Here is a 17,161-nt window from a genome sequence, read left to right on the forward strand (position 1 = left end):
CAATACTTTGAAAGTGCAGCAGATTTGCCCAGTGCAATACGTCGTCTGATCTCTTGACTGCTGGTTCCGTGAATGTTGATAGTTGATCCAAGAAGAATGAAGTCCTTGACAACTTCAATCTTTTCTCCATTGAAAACTAACACGGTAGTATTTCTTTTTTTCTCTAAGAGCTGATACTAAATACACAGTATATCTTATAATGAATACATCTTAAAGCCACGGAGATATTATACACATGTATTTATATGTATGTGCATGCATACATACATTGAATTGGTTTCACCATTACACAGTAAGCACTGGGAGGATAAGAATTTTTACTTTATTGTGTAGGTTCCCATAATGCCTATAGCTGAACACAGGTAAATAAATACTACAGAACATGGTAATAGTGACTTTCAAACCATTTTCCAAAAATATCTGCTAATGTCATGGCCTTAGAATGTGTCAATAATCTCTAACCTTTGGGGACCTAGCTATTTCTACATTAGAACTGAACATCTTGAATTTCAGAACACATTGTGTTGAGACAGCATATCTCAAACCTTATTCCATGGATCATTAATGTAACAGGGTGTTACAAAAAGGGAGGAGGTACTACTGTCAAATAAATGTGAGAAATAACTCTTATTATAACCTCCCACTAAGAGATTCACAATTCGTTAGAATGCTAAAGGTTCTAGAAAAGCCCTGGAATAAAGAGAAAGATGTTCATCTTTTATTTAAAGTCTGTTTGGCCCTGGAGCTTTGTATGTTGTTGTTGTTGTTGTCAGGTGCCATCGAGTCGGAACCGACTCATAGCGACTCCATGCACAGCAGAATGAAACAATGTTCGATCCTGGGCCAACCTCACCACCGCTGCCACCCCCGAGTCCATCAATGATGCCACCTGGCCGATCCATCTCGTTGGAGGTCTTCCTCTTTTTCTCTGACCCTCCATCCTACCCAGCATGACATCCTTCTCCAACGATTGTTTCCTCCGGACAACATGTCCAAAGTAGGAGAGACGAAGCTTAGCCATCCTGGCCTCCAAGGAGCACTCTGGCTGCACTTCTTCCAAAACAGATCTATTGGTTCTTTTGGCAGTCCATGGCACTTTCAGTATTCTCCTCCAACACCACAACTCAAAGGCATCAATTCTTGTATGATCTTCCTTATTCACTGTCCAGCTTTTGCATCCATATGAGGTTATTGAAAACACCATGGCCTGGGTCAGGAGCACCCTAGTCCTCAAGCTGACATCTCTGCTCTTCAATACTTTAAAAAGTTCCTGTGCAGCAGATTTGCCCAGTGCAATACGTCGTCTGATCTCTTGACTGCTACTTCCGCGAATGTTGATAGTTGATCCAAGAAGAATGAAGTCCTTGACAACTTCAATCCTTTCTCCATTGATAAGAATGTTGTTTATTGGTCCAGTGGTGAGGATTTTTGTTTTCTTGACATTGAGATGCAATCCATATCGAAGGCTGTGCTCTTTAATCTTCATAAGTAAATATTTCAAGTCCTCTTCACTTTCAGCGATCAAGGTTGTATCATCTGCATATCGCAGGAGCTTTGTATAATATCCATTAATAACTTAGAGACTATACCTTGGAAACAGCTGGTCTTATATACATTGTTGTTGTTGTTGTTATGTGCCGTGGAGTGAGTTCCGACTCATAGCGACCCTGCACAGGGTTTCCGAGGCTGTAACTCTTTACGGGAGCAGAAAGCCTCATAGGAGCTTCAAAAGTTCGTGATGGTGGTGGTGGGGAAGTTGGTGGGAGGGGGGGAGAGGGGGATTGGAAGTTAATGGAATAAAGTAATGAAAGATGATGGAATTTTTCCATGAACATTTGAAGTCCCTCATATAATCATAAATAAGAAACAAAAACAAAAGGAGAGAGAAAGACAAGGGAGAAGAGAAAGAAATGGAGTCAAGCTGAATTTGAGCTAGTCCCAGTTACCACACAGCTATTTAATAGCACCTGGGATTGATTGGATGAAGATGCTCTTGTGAGTCCAAGGGCTGAGCAAGCACTTTCCCTCCCCCTATAATCTCTTTATAGCAGGAATGAACATGTGGGCAGGCGACCTTTCTTAAGAGGAAGAGAAAGCACCACACAAGTATGCACCGGCTAATCCCATAGGTGACATGCCTCTAGTGCACGTGGTGAATAAATGAGTTGAGTAATGAAAACCTCATGCTCCACCCATCTGCTTACAGAGGCCTCTGAGCCCAGGCCACCCCATGGGTGATGAGCTGTTGTCTTTGTCCATTGTTTGACCAGACATCTGTAGCTGATGAGAAATCTGAAGCAGGTAATGGAAAGGCTCACTAAAACAAGAAGGTGGAATTATCTTCTTCATTCAAATGATGGATAAGTCCTCCTTTGCAATGGAATTGGTCCAATACACAGAAGTGACAGAAATTCAGCCAAATGGAGACTAAATGGCACCCAGAAGTGTACCCTTTCCTTTTTTTGTAAATATATTTAAAATTGTATCATGCAGTAAATTTGGCTATTTTTTTCCTTTTGGTGCACAGTTCTATGAATTTTAACACATATATAGATTCTGCCACAACCAGGAATCAAACACCTCCCTCATGATGCCCCTTTACAGTCAAACCTGTACCCCACACCCAACCACTATCCCGGCAACCAGCGACTGTTTTCTGACATTGTAATTTTGCCTTTTCGCGAATCCCCTTCCCTTTGCTGTTTACTTTGTTTAATTTTTTTAACGGGATCTCCACATGTTTGTGTGAGGGGGCTTCAAAAACTGAGTGGAAAAATTTCATTATCATTTAATTCCATTTTTCCAGTAACTTTCATAAGTCCTCTCATATGTGTATGCAAAAGACAAAACAAAAACAACACTCAAACAAGCAAAAACCCTATCAGTTGTGGTTAACTCTGACTCATGTGTGTCAGAGTAGAATTGTGTTCCTCATGGTTCTCAATGGCTGATTTGTGCTAAGTAGATTGGCAGGTGTTTTTTTTTCAGGTGTCTAGTTGAACAGTCGCTGGAGAAGGATACCATGTTTGGTAAGGTGGAGGGTGAGAGAAAAACAGGAAGACCCTCAGAGAGATGGATTGGCAAATCAATTGGCTCAAGCGTGGCAAGAGTTGTGAGGTTGGCCCAGGATCCGGCAGTGTTTTGTTCTGTTGTGTATTGGGTCGCTGTGAGTCGGTACCAACTCGATGGCACCTAACAATAACAACTAGCTGAACTTGAACCTCTAACCTTTCAGTTAGTAGCCAGTGGTTAAGCACATTGATCATCTGTACCACCCAGGGACTTGAAAGAACGCCTCTATTTCTCCTCTATTATTAGTAATTTTGTTATTTACTATTGTTAATACTTACTAGCAGCTATTACATACCAGGTGCTGTGCTCAGTTCTTTACATATTTGTCCATTATCTCATCTCATCTCAACACTCACAGTAGCCTTATAATATACAAGGGGCTTCAAAAAGTTTTGGAAAAAATTCCATTATTTTTTCTATTCCATTTCTCCATGAACCTTTAGAAGTTTTAGAAGGCCCCTTGTATGTGTGTGTATATATATACACCTATATACTATATACATGTACGTATGTGTATATATATATATATATATATATATATGTGTGTGTGTGTGTGTGTGTGTGTGTGTGTGTGAGTGTGTGTGTGATATATGTGTGTGTGTGAGTGTGTGTGTGTGTATGGAGTAGTCCTGGTGTGGTATTGCAGGATAATGCACTGGACCACAAGGTCGGTTTGAATTGCAACATCAGCAGTTCAAGCTCAGCTGCTTCTCAGAAACCCTATATAGGGTTGCTATGAGTCTGAACTGACTTGATGGCACTTAATAACAACAATAAGGAAACTAACTGGAGTCCTGGTGTGGCACTGTTTGATAAACACTGGATCCAAAGGTCGGTTTGAATCACAAGGTCATTGGTTCAAACTCACCAGTCACTCCTTAGAAACCCTATACATTGTGGCTATGAGTCAGAACTGACTGCAGGGCACTTAACAACAACAACAATAAGAAAATTGAAAGTCTGAGAGGTTATATGACTTGCCCAAGGCCTTACAGCTAGCAAAAGATTTAATCTCAACACAAGCCCAACTCCATCTGACCACAAACTCAAAAGCAGTAAAATTAATAACTAGGAAAGAGATGCCTGGAGAGGGGGTGAGGAACAGTGATAATTTGAGACCATGTGGTTTTCAAAAATGTCTGCAAATGTGTGTGAAGCTGGAGAACCAGCTGGACCTTCTGATTTCTTAACCTCAGCCTTTACGTCTTCCTCCACCTGCCACACATGCTCTTTGCCTTGCCGGGTGGCACCTGCCTTCTGTTTTCAGAGACTTGAGAATGATGTTACTCCCCCATGCAAACTTAGCAAAACCCACTGTCTGTGTCTCTGTTCTGTTGGCAAGCCTACCTTGGAAGAGACTTGGATCACCTTCTGGTTTCTATCCAGCTTCATCACCTTTTGGTTTCTACTTAGTCTCAATCCCCTGATGTGCTTTCTGACCTCATTTCCTTCCTTTCCCCCTTCATTTGCTTGCAACACCAGCTGTAAAAGTTTCTAGAACAAAGCCTTCTGGTCCATGTGCTGGAGGTGGCAGGTGTGTTCTGGCTGAGATGAGAAGAGTGAGATAGGAATGTGTGTGCTCCGCAGGACGCTTAACAACAACGTGAGAAAGCCCAGCCCTGTAAGACTCAGGGCGGCAACATTTGTGTTGCGATAAAGTGAAAGGCCAGAGAAAAGGGAAAAGGAAAAGTTAAAGAAGATTTCTCTAGGATACTGGGGTATTGGATCAGGTTCCTGCCCTGTCTATAATTTTCCACTCAAGTTGCTATTTAGAGACATGAAGTTAACTAGGAAGTTTTCTCATAGTTCCTTAAGGTCTTGGAAGTGAGTTGCCAAACCAGCAGTAACTGGGAAGAATCATACATCTGAGAGGTAGCTTAGTTATCTACCACTTCTACAGCAGAAATGCCATAAATGGGTGCCTTGGGAAAATATGAATTTATTTTCTCACAGTTTTGGCAGCTAGAAGTCTGAATTCAGAGTGCTAGTTCTAGGGGACACTCTCTCTGTCAGTTCTAGAGGAAGGTCCTTGTCTCTTCTGTTTTTTACTTTCTGGTTCCTTGGAGATCTCCAGGTGTCTGGCATCTATGTTACTCCATCTCTCCTTTGTGTGCTTGCTTAATCTCTTTCATATCTCAAGAGATTGACTAGGGTACACCCTACATGAATCTTGCCTTGTTATCGTAACAAAGACAACCTATTTCCAAATGGAATTATAACCACAAGTGGAGAGGTTAGGATTTACAAAACATATCTCAATCCATAATAGGAAACAAATAAAACAAACCAGAAATCGGGGTTCCAAGGACCATCTCTGGATGACATTTAATTAACAAGGGAGCAAGAAAAGAGATGTCATTTAGACTGGAAAGTGTTAATTCAATAATAATAACAGCTAACACTTACTGAGCACTTGATATGAGCCAGGCACTAGGCTAAGAGTTCACTGACATGCACCAATCATCTCATTAGTTTCTCACAACTCATAGGTACGTGTGATTTCCAATTTCCAGATGGGGAGATGGAGGCTCTGAGGTTTAAGTACATATAGCTATTGAAGGACGGACCTAGAACTTGAATTCAAACATTTTCCAAACCTGAGCCTGGCAATTTTCAACTTCTCTGCCTGCCTAAATTCAGAAATATTACTAGAGCCTAATAGAGTGAGGGGCAGAGTGATCAGCTAGTCAGGAAACCATAGTTCTTTTGAAGGCTTGCAAAGCTGCTCTGTCTTGATTGCATCTAGAGAAGGAATGAGAACCATCAGACTGTGTGCTGCTGGGACCCTCCCAGGAGTCTGTTGGTCAGAAATAATTGCATGCTGTAGAAACCTACTGTTATTTCTCAAGTTTTCTTTTTACACAATCGACTTGGGAGGGTTTTAGACATGTAGGCACAATGGACTATTTTCTCTCTCTCTCTTGGGCTGACACTAGGAGGTGTGACTATTGGTTCCACCCTAGCATACTGGCTGGCACAAGAAGAAACATTAAGTCTCTTTGAGGCCAACACAGAGATCCCGATGAGCTTGTTTTTTAGGTGAGCCTAGGTGAGCAGAGTGGGAGTCCTGGTGTGACGCTGTAGTATAAGCACTGGACTACTAACTGCAAGGTCAGCAGTTCAAATTCACCAGCCACTCCTCTGAAACCCTATACGGGGTTTCTATGAGTTGGCATTGACTCGATGGCACTTAACAACAACAATAAGATGCGCAGAATGTGTTCTGCTACAGTGCTGTTGGGTAAGCACTGGGCTGGTAACTGAGAGCTCGACAGTTCAAATCCATCAGCCTCTCCCAGAAACCCGATCCAGGGTCACTGTGTGTCAGAACCGACTTGATGGCACACAATAACAACAACAACAGGTGAGCAGAACAGTCTCTGGATTTAAGAAGCTCATGGACGGATGTTAAATGAACTCTTGTCTAGCGCCACGTTATCATCAAGTCCTTTGGAAGAGGTGTTTTACAAAATGGTACCTTGCCACAACAGGTGATTTATCCCCTCTTAGGGGAGACTTTTATACTTAGTATTATCCTGCCCTGGACTCATCATAGAATCAAGTTCAATAATAATACCTATCACATTCTCCTGCAAGGGCTAAAGCTCCGTCTGTATTTTGGTAGAATGCTTCATACATGGCAGGGCACAATAAACGGTCAATAACAATGTTTACTATGATAATGATCTTCCAAAGGCTTTTCATCTAGGGATCTCAGAGTGCTCTGCAAACACTAATTAGTGAAGCCTCACAAGGTCTCTTTGTTTTTATAAAACATTTTCCCATTTTACAGAATTTAAAATTGAGACCCAGCAAACTTAAATGGCTGGCCCAAAGTCATAAACACAGCAAGTTGAAAATAATAATCATGATGGGGCTTCACATTTACATAGCATCTGATTCCTAAGGAGATAGAAGCATGTTACAAAGATAACTTTCACAACATCCGGCACGAAAGTGGATAACAAGTAGTATTAGCTCAGTTGACTAAACTGGATACAATGAGGCAGGGAGGGTGAGTGTATTTGGTATGAGTTTGCTGAGATTCAAGTGCAAGCTTCTCACTCTCAGGATAGTAGGGGGCATCCCAGATAATCCTCAGTTCCCTTAACCCAGTGATACATGGTTGCTTTGACACTTATAGGGAGGATGGTCTGATGATGGGGAGACAGGTTGCCAAATGACAATCATATTGACATTCAGGAACAGATTTCTTCGTATCCTTGCACAGAGAGGCAAAATAAAATGTAGGAGAGGGAGGAGATGAGCCACTTCAAGAAAGGATGGATGGCCACCGCCATGGCCCGTCAGTCACAAAGCATTCAGCAGCTGCTGTAAGTGGAGAAGCGTGCTGCGGAGAAGGTGTCTGATGCCTGCCAGAGAAAGAACCTGAGGCTGAAGCAGGTCAAAGAAGTAGCTCAGGCTGGACTTGAACAGTACCTCCTGCAAAGGGAGAAGGAGTTCAGTGCCAAGGAATCTGCGGCTCTGGGATCCCATGGCAGCTGCAGCTCTGAAGTGGAGAAGGGACCCAGGAGAAGAGGACTGTGCTCTAAACCTACTTCTGGCAGAACAGGGATGACATTCTGGATAAATTCTTGACCTTTTTCTGTGACACCCAGCCAGAACTATCCATGAAAACTAACACATAAATGGGGAGGGGAGAAGGACACACCTGTTCCATGGATTGGCATTTTAGATGCTCTCATATGGAATAAGAACAAAGCTAGAGTTTTTTATTTTTGTGAAAAGGCATTGCATTTTCTTGTATATTAGATCATAGGTTCCTTCACTTTTTGAAGAGGAGCAAATCTAGTACTTTGTATAGACTTAGAGCTTATCCAAAGATTTTTTACCTTTCTACCTTGTATTTCTTACACACATAATGGGTATATACTTTTCCTATGCTTTTTAGCTGAAGCAACATACATAGCAATGACTTTTCTTTATTAGATATCTAATAAAAAATATTCTTTGAGAAAGAAATAGGTTAAGTATCTCATTTCCCTAAAGCTTTATTGAAGGCCAGGGGCTAAATCAATGAAAAAGGGGTAAGTAGCTATTTTGTAACTTAAAGAGAATTCTTTCTCACTAAGGATTAGAACAATAAATACAGATTTACTCAGTTGTTGGACTGTAAAGTATTCCTGTGTACCCTTTGTAAACTGAGATGGCATAAAATGAAGAGGCAATTATCATTCATTTATATGAGAAAACTTTTTGAACCTTCCGGGATTCCCCAGAAATTACCTACCAAATCATATCAAATAACACAGAAAACGTAAAATCACATGCTCACAGATACAGTTCACATCTGTGCTGGATTGATGCTGAGATGCTGAGTGTGGTTCTCAGGGCAGGAGCTTGGGGATGTCACTTTGCTGCTTGGGGTACACACTGCTTCTTTAAGGGCTGGTTGCAAAACACTGCTAATTTTGCTTTCTCTACTTACTTTTTTTAAAATAAAAGCAAAAATCTTTTTTGGATTTCTTTCTTTTAAGTAAAAATAGGCACTAATGCTGTTGTTGAGTGCTGTGGAGTCGGTTCTGACTCATAGCAACCCTGTATAGGGTTTAAGGAGCGGCTGGTAAGTTTGAACTGCCAACCTTGAGGTTCAAACAAACCTTACAGTCCAGTGCTTATCCTACAGCACCACACCAGGACTCCAAGCACTAATACAGGTATTCATAAATGCAAAGTGGCATAAAGCGAACTTTTGAAGAGTGGGGGACACCTGTACTGGTCTAGTTTGGACTACTGTTAGTTTCTTTTAATAGAAATTACTAGATATTAGAAAATAAGAGTCTGTTACTTGTTATTTATGTACTGGTAATCACTTAGAAGTACAGATTCTTTGTAAAGAAAAAAACAAAACAAAAAAAAACAACTAAAAAGGATAGCAGTCCTGGTGTGGCACTGTGGGCTAATATGTCAGACTGTAATGTCATTTGAACTGCAAGGTCGGTGGTTCAAGCTCACCAGCTGCTCCTTGGAAACTCAATACAGGGTCTCTATGGGTCGCAATCAACTTGATGGTACTTAACAACAACAACAACAAGGAACTGAAGGCAGCAAAGGGCAGTGAGGGCAGGCTGCCACTGGTGGGATCCTAGACCCTGTCTGAAAGAAGAAGCCATCAACAGCTTGGTTCTGTGTTTCAGCCTCATGAGAGGACCTTATTCTGGTGTAGCTTGGAGGATGGGCACAGTCCCATCACGGGCACCTTGGTCTGATGTTACAAGTCCCAAGGAAGAGATCCAGGGACACACAGTATCTTAATGACTGTCTCTTACGTATGCCCAGCTCTCACCCCCACAACTCCCTGTGCCAAAAGGGCCCTAGGAATCCTGTCTGGTTTAAAGACTTGGTAGCTTTGAATTCACTCAGTACTACCTGTTCTTAGCAACAGAGCTACATCAAAAAAGAAGAAAAACTGAACAAAAATGTCAGAAGGTGATAAAAGATGTGCCTCCTGCCAGCCTGGCAACAATTCATTCATGAGTAATGAAGTTCTCTCTGGAAGGCAGCAAGCCAGGCTTCTGCAGTGGAGGGGTGGGTGGCGGTGGTGGTGGCGGGGTGGGGGTGAGGGGAAGATATTCCTGGGTCTTAAGTATTCAAAGGGGGATTTGGTGACCCGAGATGGGGCCAGTGTCTCTATAAACAAGGCATGTTTGAGAAGTTTGCCCTTTTTTCCCAGGTCTGTGGGTTCTGACTGATGACTGGATTAGGGATAATGGGGAGATAAAAAAGAGCACCAAGCCCTTTCCTGGAATGTATTCGCACACACAGGCACAACAGCCATCAAGAATCTGCAGTGAAGAGGATCACACCAACATCCCGTTCATCCTGCTCTGGTGTCTGAGTGTTTACACACTGCCCCACCACATGGGTGGCACTTCAGTATAGTGAACTGAAGGAGGGAACGTTTCTGGAAGAAACATTTCAAAACACTGTTCTGAATGTGCATCATAAACCTATTCTCCTGAATGGGGAAGGGATCCATAGATGATGATGACTCACTGACTTCCACCCCCAACACACACAAACACACACACATACACACACACTATTAGATGTGATGGTAGGGTGTCCTGGGACCCTGCCCCCGGTATTCAAGTATTCTCACTGAAAAGATGTCACAGAATGTAGCTTTGATTTTCTAAACATGTCAACAGCCCACACTATACCTTCCAACATCCACGTTGGCACTATGACTCCAAGGGTGATGGTACAAATAGTCCTGTTGGACTCACTAGGACAATGTCCTTCTCTCCAGATGGACCCTTCCCAAAGCATTCACAACAAGGGCTGGAGGGATGGATCCCCATTATTCAAACACCAAGAGCCTTGCAGGGTCATCTTGTGTGTGGCATGACCATTTCCACTTGTTTAATGCAGCCTCTGATGTGCATTTTATATGTGGTCTATTCATTATGTAAAGAAAGATGCATCTGCAGGCTCCTATTAACATCTGTTGTACTGCACGGCCCAGTCTTGGCTATCAATCAGTCCACCCACACAGACGCTTCCCCTCGCATCATCTTCAGGTGTCAACTATCTTGATGGTTTCAGATTATGAATGAGCACTGTCATAAAAGTGCTTTATGACAGGGGATAGGAAAATGGATTTGGCTAAAATTTAAACAAATTTTGAACTTTGGAACTTCTCAGAGATTTTAACAGCAATTGGATTTGTGTTCTCTCTTTTTCCCACCTGTTCATTCCCCATGCACTGGTCGAACCTAAAAACAACAAAAGTGATAGACAAAAGCTACAAGCAATATGTCTTTCTTTGTCCCTCTGCTTTCTGAATAAGAAGCGGGGAGAGCCTAGGAAGCTTTAAGATATATCCAATTCCAAGGAGAATTCTTAGAGTGATTAGATAGATTTAGGAGTCTACCTATGTTACAAAAAGATGATGACTGCAAACAGAAATTTATCATTTGGAATCAGCTGTTGCACTTAGTAACTAAAAAACTCAAGATACTTTTAGTTCCCAGCATGTACAAATCCAACGTCCACAACATTAACAAACATGATCTGTCTTACCCCATCCATGTGGATCCTGATGTTGGGTACCAGTCGAAAAGGGCTGGACTGCAGACCTCTAGGGTTGGTCCTGCTTTTCCTGCTGTCTTGAGAGGTCAGCACACCTGGCCTGCGGAAGGAGCCCACTTTCCCTGAGCTCTGCCCAGCACGCACACCATCCAAAAGACGCACAAGCAGCAGGTTGGCCGGCAGTGCCTCAATGCTGCAGAAGACCAGGGTCCTGCATTCCGGGCATCTCAGCTCTTTTCGGGCCTTGAAAATCCTCTGTAGACATGGTTTGCAGAAGGTGTGCTGGCAGGGGAGGACTTTGGCTGTGACATCAAGCTTTTCAAAACACACGGGGCACTCCAGAAGATCAAGTAACGTCAAATCATCCATTTTATTTAAAAACCCCTGTCCTGACCTGGAGAGGCAGAGTCCACATGGTAGTGTGAGCTGATCCAAGGGGGCAGAGCTGGTCTCTTGAGTGTGCCAGAATCCTTGCCTGTTCGAAGGAGAAAGAAAGGGAAGCAAACAATGTGACTGCTTAGCGATGTATGATGTATATCCCACCTACATGGAGGCAGTGTCTCATAAGGCAGTTTGCAAGTACTTTGTTTCAGCACCCAAGTTTCCAATGACTCATTCTGATTCAGTGTTAGCAGGTACAGGACTCACTCCTGCCTGCTGCAGGGATCAGAGGGAACATTCAACACAGCAACTCCTCATTGTTTCTCTGTGCTGAAGGCAAAAGCAGAGGCAAAAATGGCCCACTGAAGTGGCACACCCACTCTTCTCTGCCATGTTGAGCTGGAAGGGGCTCCAAAGTATTCTGACAGTTGGTCTCAACTCTCAAACCAAAACCTCTTATGCAGAATGTAATTTCTATGAAGATACCTCCCTATTTCTTTCTCTGGGTTTATCTATTATCTGCATCATATTGCAGATGGCTACTGTTGTTAAGTGTCATGGAGTCAGTGTCGACTCATAGTGACCTTGTATAGGGTTTCTGAGGCTGTAGCTCTTTAAAGAAGCAAAAAGCCTCCTCTTCCTCCTGTGAAGCCACTGGTAGATTTGAACTACTGATTTTGCAGTTAGCAGTCCAGCTCATAATCCACGATGCTACCAGAGCTCTATTTATACTGCAGATTAGTTTATATATATATATATATATATATAGGTTTATCAGAATAACATGTAAATGTAGAGCCATTTCTTTTACATCTCCCCCCACCCTCACTATTTTTGTTTATTAACATACAAGAAAAATTTCTACTAGAAACTCATTTGCAAAAAAAATGATTTGTCCTATCACTAGCTGGAAATACTTTTCTTCTTTCCTTGCTCCTCTTGCTTTCTCTCTCTTTTTCCTCCTTCCTTTTTTTCTCTCTTTTCTACTCACCCTCATTATCTTAGACTCAGAGACAATATTCCTCCCACAACGTAAAGTCGTATAGCCTGTTTAGTTACTTTGACAATTGCTCTTGGTTTCAACGGAAGCAGATTGGAATTCTGGACTGTAGTCACAACTTGTAAAAATCAGGATGGAACAGACTATACAGGTGTGTGTATGTGTGTGTACAATCCCTAATTCACAAAGTTTCCCGCTGGATGTCTGAAAAGAAGCCTCCACTTTACAAAGGTCTCCTGAGAAGAAGCCAGCCGTGTCTACACAAGTGTCAAGACTTGGGTGCAAGCTGCAGCCCAGACGGTTTGGAGAACTGTTGAGGTCCCCAGGCCCCTCCAGTAAGTAAGCAGACATTACACACGAGGATAAGCGATGGCGCCTCGCCTGCCTAAGACTCCTCTTTAAAGACGTCAGCCCGCCTTGAACTGTGAAAGTGTGAGGGTGCCACTAACCTTTCGCTGTGACCTCTGCTGAGTTCAGTTCAGCCCGCTGCTCTGGTCGCCCCAGCTCCCTCCAACTCGCTCCCAGCTCCCTGAACCTCCGCTGCTGCTGCCGCCGCCGCCACCGCGGCCGCTGCTTAGAAAACTTTTAACAACTCTGAGACTTACTCATTTCAAGGGATCGCCTTACCCAGCCCTGTTAACGCTTTCACCGCCCTGGCTGCCGCCGCCGGCCAGAACAACTTTTTTTTTTTTTTCCTTCCTTGAGGAGGAGGCGTTTACTCCAAGCCGCAGATTCTTCCTTTATGTAACTGACTTGATTTCTGGGAAGAGATTACAAGAGGCAAGATATAAGCCAGCCCCTAAGGCCAAGTATTTACAAAGTTTATATTTTCAACTTTACCCATTCCCCTCACCCCTCCTATGCAAGACATTAAAACACGTTTAAGTTATAAACATGCCAACATAATTGTGTTTATTTTATACCTTCATAAGGATTTCTTGAAACGGGAACAAATATTAATGGAGTACGTGGGCCACCTTGAAAATCAGTCATTTCCCGAATTCAGAGTGAGAGGAGCTTTATTAACTAACATTTTGCTCAATCTCTTTAAATTTAAGACAAAATATTACAGTAGTACATACATATCCTTGAAAAATCCAATAGTACAGAGAGCTTTTAAGGAAAGGCGATGGTCTCAGCTCTCCACTTTGTCCTCAATCTACTACTGTGGTGCTGCAGGATAAGGCGCTGGACTGCAAGGTCGGTGGTTCAAACTCACCAGCTGCTCCTTGGAAACCATAGGTAGGGTCGCTATGAGTTGGAACTAACTCAACTGCACTTAATAACAACAATAAATAATAGTTAAGGAGCCCTGGTGGTTCAAAGAACAAATGCACCCAACGCATCTGCTGGAAAAAGAGCTGGCAATGTGCTCCCTGTTAAAAATTACAGCCAAGAAAACTCAATGGGCAATTCTATCCTTTCACATGGAGGCTGACTGATGAGCATGTGAACACTAATCATACTTAAACTTTTATTTCTTGATTTATCAACAGAATGTTTCAAACAAGTTACAAAGGTATCCAAGTAGAGTAAGTTAGTGATGAGGACAATGATGAAATGAAGACCCTGAATACTCAGTTGTTCTTACCCCTATCTGAGCCAAGCACAGTTCTGAGTGTTTTACCTATGTTAACCCATTTAGTCCTATCAAACATTCTACAACACATTGCATTCTTCTTCATTTTACTGGCAAGGGAACTGAGATACAGAGACATTAACTATCCCAGAAGTCACACCTAATCAGAGGCAGGTGGTTGGTGTTCTTCAGTATTTATTGATACTATTTAGTGATAGAGCTTTAAGGGGAGTTCAAGGATGCAAGACCTCATTTAAGGACAGTAGGAAGTCAAAAGATAATGACCACATTTAACCAATCAACTTCTTTTCCAGATGAGGAAACTGTACCCAGAGATATCAATAGATCCCTTGAAGTTGCCCTGTGAGCTAGGGGCAGAACTGGGACGAGGATATGGGTGTTCTCTTTACTCTATTTTCTTCTCTCTCAATATAAGGATGATCATTCTTTGTTATGTAGAAAGCCCATAAATACAGTGGGAAAATATTGAGAGGACCAAGAGACTTGAAAATGGGTTGCTGTTGTTTGCATGGTTCTCATAGTTTATCCATGCCTGTTCTGAAAAATATCCAACATCCATGAAGCTCAAAACAAGTGAGAACACAGCTTTAGGGTGGAGCAAGTTGAAGTTTTCCAAGCACTGAGGCCTAATTTTGACACATTTCAATTTCAGAGACCACTTTCAACTCACTTAAAAAAAAAATCTGTCTTTTATAAAAAGGATTTTTGTTTGAGCTTCAACAAAATCACATCCCATACTGTCTGCCTGTTCCCTTCAATTAATTTCTACCCTTGATTCAGTGCCCATCAGGATGTCCCTTGTAGTTTGAAGCTCTTTGCTGTCTCCTTCTCTGCTTCCCACTTAGCAAAGCTGAACTAGTCTCCTGTGTGGGCTGTTCTGCATCTCTTCACCCTCTGGAAAGGACTACTACCCTGCTGGAACTCCCTGCTGAGATGGCCATGTTTTCCTACCTGCCTTCTGTCAGCCTCACATACACACTTTCTCTCCTACCTACCCACATCTGCACACACATACACACACACACACACACACTTAAGCATAATCACTCATAAAATCTTAATAACTCTAATGGTGATGGAACACTTCCTCTATGCCACAGACCCCATGTTAAGACTTGTAATAGATGATCTTATTGAATCCTCCTAATATTGGATAAGGTTGGTTTGTAACTTTCCCAGGGTCCCAAAGCTTGTGAGCTGAACTCAGGTTGGTCCAATCCCAGGTACTACTTTTTGTTACTATGGCTTGCCTTGTTATAAAGTTATTTACTTCCATAAATTCACCCATGCATCTTTATTGTATAAATCCTCACACATTTGTACATATGAGGAAGCTTCAAAAAGTTCATGAAAAAATAGAATGAAATTCAAATGAGATTTTGTCATAAATTTTTTTGAAGCCTCTTCATATATCTCTATCATACACACCAGCTAATGCAATGATAATTCAAATCAAAATGATTAATCAAATGTGCTTGGGTTCTTTGACTTTCTGTAGTCTACTGTTTCATGATCTCTCCAGGTCTCTGCCAAATGGCTCAGAAAATGTCAACCTTCTTAACTTTGAGAAGAAAACAAGCAAACCAAATTGGTCCTAGGAAGGTGGAACAAGCCCAGCCTGCTATCATGTCCAAACATATTAAAAACTCAACCAAATAAAGATGCTGATGGTAGAATTCTAGGTGGTAGTGACAGGACCAGGAAAATTTATGTGAAACAGAAGGAGGGGCCTTTAAACAGCTCTCAAATTACACTCTGTAGGTGGTCCCAACACCACCCACATATGAGGTTAGTTTTGGTGGGAATTTGAGGAGAAATTGTCTTTGAAGCTTTTGAAGAAGAGGGAGAATTTTAAATGGGGATTTCTTCTCAGCTTACCCAAATACTATCTTGGCGTCAAATCAGATGAACAGCTAGTTCTTAAAAACAAACAAAAAGGTGAACTATGTATGCCTGGCCCGACTCCTGATTCAGGCTTCCTAATCCACTGGTCCCAACTTACAACACTCCTGTTTATGGTTGTATTGTCACGTGGTGATTACAGGCTGTACTAACTTCTTAATATCTATGTGATATTTATGAGCTGCCTCTCCATGTATTTACAAATATATCTCAATTGCATGTAAAAATAAAGTGTAAATCTGATTATGTTGTTTCTCTGTTTGAAACTCTTTGGTAAGTTTCCACTGACCTTAGGATAAAAGCCAAATGCTTTTCCTCACCTGCATGATGTGGTTCAAGCCTTGACTTTCCCTCTCATCTCCTCCTCACCCACCATACTCCACCCTACTGGCTTTCTCTCTTTACTCTAAGGACAGTGAAAGGTTTCCTGCACATTCTCTTCTTTCTGTCTACAGCATTTTTTCTGATGATGCCTCCCTCCTTCTTACTGCTTTCCAAACAATGAATCAGACTGCAGGAATCCTGGTGTGATGCTGTAGACTAAGCATTGGACTGCTAATTGCAAGTTGGCAGTTCAAACTCATCAGCTGCTCTTTGAAAACCCTATACAGGGTTACTATGAGTCGAAACTGACTCTATAGCACTTAACAATGTGAATCATACTGCAAAGTTTAGCTTAAATGCTATTTTCTTAGGAAGCCTTCTTTGATTCTCATGGCTAGAAATGTTATAATCCTACACTTCTCATTATTTATTGCATTAGGCAAATCTGCTGCACAAGACCTTTTTAAAGTGTTGAAGAGCAAGGATGTCAGCTTGAGGACTAAGGTGCGCCTGACCCAAGTCATGATATTTTCAATAACCTCATATGCATGCGAAAGCTGGACAGTGAATAAGGAAGACCGTAGAAGAATTGATGCTTTTGAGTTATGGTGTTAGAGGAGAATATTGAAAGTGCCATGGGCTGCCAAAAGAACCAATAGATCCGTTTTGAAAGAAGTGCAGCATCTTAGAGATTAAGATGGCCAAACATTGTCTCTCATACTTCGGACATATTGCCAGGAGGGACCAGTTGCTGGAGAAGGATATCATGTTTGGTAAGGTGGAGGGTCAGAGAAAAAGAGGAAGACCCCCCACGAGATGGATTGGCC

General features: G+C 42.1%; 1 protein-coding gene and 1 pseudogene across 2 annotated transcripts in view; one reads left to right on the plus strand and one right to left on the minus strand.

The window, feature by feature from the left end:
• Nucleotides 1-11,596, minus strand: part of SH3RF2 (SH3 domain containing ring finger 2) — a 153,366-nt gene extending 141,770 nt beyond the window's left edge. The window contains exon 1 of one of the 2 annotated variants that reach the window (XM_006874515.1): nt 11,119-11,596. In XM_006874515.1, the coding sequence (XP_006874577.1) occupies nt 11,119-11,496 (378 nt within the window). In that variant the 5' untranslated portion in view covers nt 11,497-11,596. The remainder of the gene's footprint in view (nt 1-11,118) is intronic. The other variant, XM_006874514.1, reaches the window with a different exon arrangement.
• LOC102825454 lies at nt 7,372-7,768 on the plus strand (annotated as a pseudogene).
• Nucleotides 11,597-17,161: the final 5,565 nt, after the last annotated feature.

Source organism: Chrysochloris asiatica, unplaced genomic scaffold, assembly GCF_000296735.1.
Source record: "Chrysochloris asiatica unplaced genomic scaffold, ChrAsi1.0 scaffold00280, whole genome shotgun sequence".
Taxonomy (NCBI): domain Eukaryota; kingdom Metazoa; phylum Chordata; class Mammalia; order Afrosoricida; family Chrysochloridae; genus Chrysochloris; species Chrysochloris asiatica.